The sequence below is a fragment of the Eriocheir sinensis genome, chromosome 61 (genome assembly GCF_024679095.1).
Source record: "Eriocheir sinensis breed Jianghai 21 chromosome 61, ASM2467909v1, whole genome shotgun sequence".
NCBI lineage: Eukaryota > Metazoa > Arthropoda > Malacostraca > Decapoda > Varunidae > Eriocheir > Eriocheir sinensis.
Genome location: NC_066569.1, coordinates 5,237,637 through 5,242,636, shown reverse-complemented (window position 1 = coordinate 5,242,636; position 5,000 = coordinate 5,237,637). Strand labels below are relative to the sequence as shown.

Here is a 5,000-nt window from a genome sequence, read left to right as displayed (position 1 = left end):
TAGTAGTAGTAGTAATAGTAGTAGTAGTAATGCTGGTGGTCTCTCTCTCTTTCTCTCTCTCTCTCTCTCTCTCTCTCTCTCTCTCTCTCTCTCTCTCTCTCTCTCTCTCTCTCTCTCACACACACACACAATCCAGTTCTATAGCCCCCATAACACACACACACACACACACACACACACACACACACACACACACACACACACACACGAGTAATTATTATTGAACATTCTCCTCTGATAAAAAAAAAGTAAAATAAAGAAAGAAAGAGAGAAAGAAAGAGTAAGAAAGTAAGATTTTTATCCACATGTTTCTATAATTAATTCTTACCTTGATTTTCTCTCTCTCTCTCTCTCTCTCTCTCTCTCTCTCTCTCTCTCTCTCTCTCTCTCTCTCTCTCTCTCTCTCTCTCTCTGACACTCCTTTTTTATCTTTAAAGCTACGTACCTCTCTCTCTCTCTCTCTCTCTCTCTCTCTCTCTCTCTCTCTCTCTCTCTCTCTCTCTCTCTCTCTTCCCCAACAAATCCCCTTCATCCTCTATTAGTTTCCCCTCCCCTTTCCCTTCTTCCCCTTCCTCCCTCCCCTTCCCCTTCTTCCTCCACTCCACCTGTTTCCCCTCCTTCCATTCTCCTTCCCCATCCGCTCCCCCCTTCCTTTTTCTTCCCCTCTCATTGCGTTCCCCTTTTCCCTTCCCCTCCCTTCCCATTCCCCCCTCCACCTCATTCTTCATTTCCTCTTTCTCCCCATTCAGTGTCTCGTTCCCCTCCCTTTCTTTCCTCTTTCCCCTCCCCATTTCTTTTTGGTCCCCTCCCTTTTTTTCCTCTTTCCCCTCCCCATTTCTTTTTGGTCCCCTCCCTTTCCCTCCCTCCCTTACCTTTCCTCTTCCCCTTCCCTTTACCTTCCCCTCACTTTCCCCTTCCCTTTCCTCCCTCCCTTCAATATCCCCTTCCCTTTCCCCTCTCCTCTATCCCTCTTCCCCTTCCCCTTTTCTTACCTTCTGATTTCCCACCCCCCTTTCCACTCACCCTTCCTCCCCTTCCTCTCCCCCCCTTACCTTCGTGTCCGGGCCCTGTCGGGTGGGGGGGCACGGTCTGCGGGGGGCGAGCACGTCCCCCCCTCCCCCTCCTCCCCGCGTCCCCATGTCCGCCGCCGCCGCCACCTAAGGGGAGGAAAGGGGGGGAGTGGGGAGGTTAAGTTACTGGTGGGCTACGTGGGGAGATTAATTCTGGGGTGGGGAGGAAAGCTACTGGGGAGGGAAAGTGGGGATTGGAGTTACTTAATATGCTGCAAGGGGAGATTAATTTAGGGGGTGAGGAGGAAACCTAGTGGGGAGAAAAGCTAATGGGGAGGGAATGGGGGAGTGGGGAGGCTGTTAATGCTGGGCTACTTGGGGAGGATAAATTTGGGGTGGGGTGGAAACCTAGTGGGGAGGGAATGGGGGAGAGGGGAGGTTGTTACTCCTGGGTTACGTGGGGAGATAAATTTAGTGGTGAGGAGGTAGCCTAATGGGGAGGATTAATTGGTGGTGGGCTACCTGGGGAGCTTACTCTTGGGATGGGGAGGAAAAGGAGGAGAGTGGGGAGGAGAAGGAAAGGAGAGGGAAAATGGGGAGGAATTGGGAGTCAAGGGGGAAGAGAGAGAAGGAAGGGGAGGATATATGGAGGTAGGGAGGGAGTAAATGGGAGGAAAGACGAGGAAAACGGGAAATGGAGGGGAGGAAAAAAAGGGAAGTGAGGGGAGGAAATGGGGAAATGGAGGGGAGGAATAGGGGAGTTACTGGTGGGGTTCATGGGGAGATTAAAATTTGGGAGTGGTGGTGGGAAGGGAAGCTAAAGGGGAGAGCTGGGGAGTGGAGATTATTGCTAGCATGCTAAGTGGGGAGCTTATTCAAGGGGTGGGGAGGAAACAGTGGGGAGGTAAAGTGGGGATTGGTTACTGTTGGGCTACATGGGGAGATTATTTTGGGGATGATGGGGAGGAGATGGGGAGGGGAGAAGGGAGAAGTGGAGGGGATGGGGAGCTTGGAAGGGGTAGGGAGGTGAGGGGAGATAGGGAAGTGGAGGGGAGACAAGATGGGGAGTGGGGAGGATTAGTTATTGGTGGGCTACATGGGGTGATTAAATTTGGAGTGGGGAGGAAAAGGAGGGTAATTGGGGAGGGTTAATTATTGGTAGAGTAAAAGGGGAGCTTATTTGGGGGTGGAAAGGAGATGGTGAAGGGAGAAATTTGGGAGGTGGGGAGAAAGGAGATGGAGGAGAGGATGGATAAGGAGAGAAATAGGGGTGAAGGGAAAAGAAAGTGGGGAGGAAGAGGGAAGAAATGGGAAGGTGAGTGGGAGGAGGGAGAAGGGAGGGGAGGATATATGGAGGTGGGGAGGGAGAAAATGGGAGGAAAGACGAGGAAAACGAGAAATGGAGGCAAGGAAATGGGGAAATGGAGGGGAGGAATAGGGGAGAGAAAGAAGGAAATGGGGAGAAAAGGGGGAGGAATGGGGAGGAGGGGAGATAGGGAAATGGAGGGAACGGGGAGGAAATGGGAAGGTAAAGAGGGAGATTAGTAAACGTGGGGAGAATAGGGAATGGGTAAAAATATGGGAATGGGGAGAAATGGGGTGGGGGGTGATTGGGGAGGTGATGGGGTGGTATGGGGAGTGTACTCAGCTCACATTAACTTGGCAAAATATCCCCCCTTCCCCCCTCCCCATTTCACCCCATTTCCCCATTATGTGTATTTTAATGGGGAAGAAATGGGAGGAAATGGGGGGTGATGGGGATTGATAAATGACTCCCCTTCCCTTCTTCTACCCTTCCCAATTTAGTGTATTGTATTGGGGAGGAAATGGGGAAGGAATTGGGGTGATGGGGAGGGAATGGGGGTGATGGGGAGGGAATGGGGGTGATGGGGAGGGAATGGGGGTGATGGGGAGGAGGGTTATGTACTCTTCCCACATTATCTTTTCCTTTTTTCCCCATTCCCAATTTCCCCATTCACCCAATTTTGCCTATTTATCATTCAATTTCCTACCCATTCCATCCCCCATTTAATTTTCCACACTAACTTGTTTCTTTTTTTCCCCATTCCCATTTTCCCAATTTTCCCCATTTCGTTTATTCCCTCTTCCATTTCATCCTATTCCCCATTTTTTCCTTCGTTTTTTCTTTCTATCTTATTTTATCTTATCTATCTTATTTATCTTCATTCCTTTTACTACCTATATCATTTTAATATTTCACTTTTTTTCTTCATTTTTCTTTATCTTGTTTTCTATTTTATCTTCATATTTCCCTTTTTTCCTTCTTTTCTTCTTTATCTTATTTTATCTTATGTATCTTATTTATCTTCATTCCTCTTACTTTCCATTCTATCTTACATTTCATTTTCATATTTCCCTTTTTTATTTTTTTTATTTATCTTATTTTCTATTTCAACTTCATATTCCTATTTTTCTTCTTTTTTTCTTCTTTATCTTATTATCTTATTTATCATTATTCTCCTTACTACCCCTTCCATCCTCCATTTCGTTTTCATATTCCCATTTTTTCCATAATTTTTTTTCATTGTCTTAAAATGTTCCTTCATTCTTCTTCAAATTCTTTCCTTCGCCATTCACGGTTCGCGATTGGTTAATGCTGAGGATGGGAAGGTGACGGTCGAGTGGTCGGTGCGCGGATGTGGTAAACCCGAGGAGCCAAGTTCAAGTCCCACCGCAAACAACGCATAATTTCCAACAGTCCCATTGCGACTATTACCCAAGGCCACACGGGTTTTCATGGGAGTTTTTCTAGTTCATGATGCAGAGGCCGTGTAAAGCTATCACTGGGATCACAAAACATCAGGGTTGGAAAAAAATCATGATTTTTTTATTTAAATCGATTTTTTTATTTAAATTATTTTTTTTTTTGCATTAATCCTTGTTTGTTTCCACTGTTTATTTGTTTCAGTCTTATGAGGCACTTTTCTTGTATTAAACTTTCCCAATGTTAAATGAAACCAAAGTTTAATGACTTGCAAGAGGATCAGTACAGGATCAGTACAGGACAAGTAGACTTGATACTTTTTCTGTACAACTGTTTCACATGTTCTTCCTTCTTCCTTATATATATATATATATATATATATATATATATATATATATATATATATATATATATATATATATATATATATATATATATATATATATATATATATATATATATATATATATATATATATATATATATATATATATATATATATATATATATATATATATATATATATATATATATATATATATATATATATATATATATATATATATATATATATATATATATATATATATATATATATATATATATATATATATATATATATATATATATATATATATATATATATATATATATATATATATATATATATATATATATATATAATTTAAATCATTAGAAATTTTACTCTTGATACAACACTTAAATCATTTTAAATACAGTATATTTAATTTTGATTTAAATCATGATTTTTTTACTGATTTAAATCGATTTAAATCACTTGATTTAAATCATTTGATTTAAATCAAAACAACCCTGAAAAACAGTCTATGAAAAGCCAGCAACTTCTACGAGAGGCTTTTAAAACAGGTGAGACGTTTAAAAATATTGGCTCAGACCGTCAACCACCCCTGACTCCAGCGGCTTCGTTCAAATGGAGTATCGGGGGGCAGCATGGGCCAAGCGAGTCACATCACGGCAACCACTATAAATAAAATCCGCCCGCTAAACTAACGCGCTGGGGCCGTCCATAGTTGATGTGGGAGGGGCTTAATCGCCAAGTTAGAGCGAACAGAGTATTATAATGGTGGTGGTGATGGTGGTGGTGATGATAATGGTGACGATGGTGGTGGTGGTGATGATAATGGTGACGATGGTGGTGGTGGTGGTGATGGTGTTGATAATGGTGATGATGGTGGTGGTATTCATAACATTATAACAGGAAGAACTTACCTTAAAATGAGAGA

The 5,000-nt window shown here is 42.6% G+C and overlaps 1 protein-coding gene across 1 annotated transcript in view; it reads right to left on the bottom strand.

The window, feature by feature from the left end:
* Positions 1-5,000, bottom strand: part of LOC126986012 (translation initiation factor IF-2-like) — a 43,859-nt gene that overhangs the window by 22,458 nt on the left and 16,401 nt on the right. Inside the window, exon 3 of the mRNA XM_050841697.1 lies at positions 1,053-1,157. Within this exon, the coding sequence (XP_050697654.1) occupies positions 1,053-1,139 (87 nt within the window). The 5' untranslated portion in view covers positions 1,140-1,157. The remainder of the gene's footprint in view (positions 1-1,052; positions 1,158-5,000) is intronic.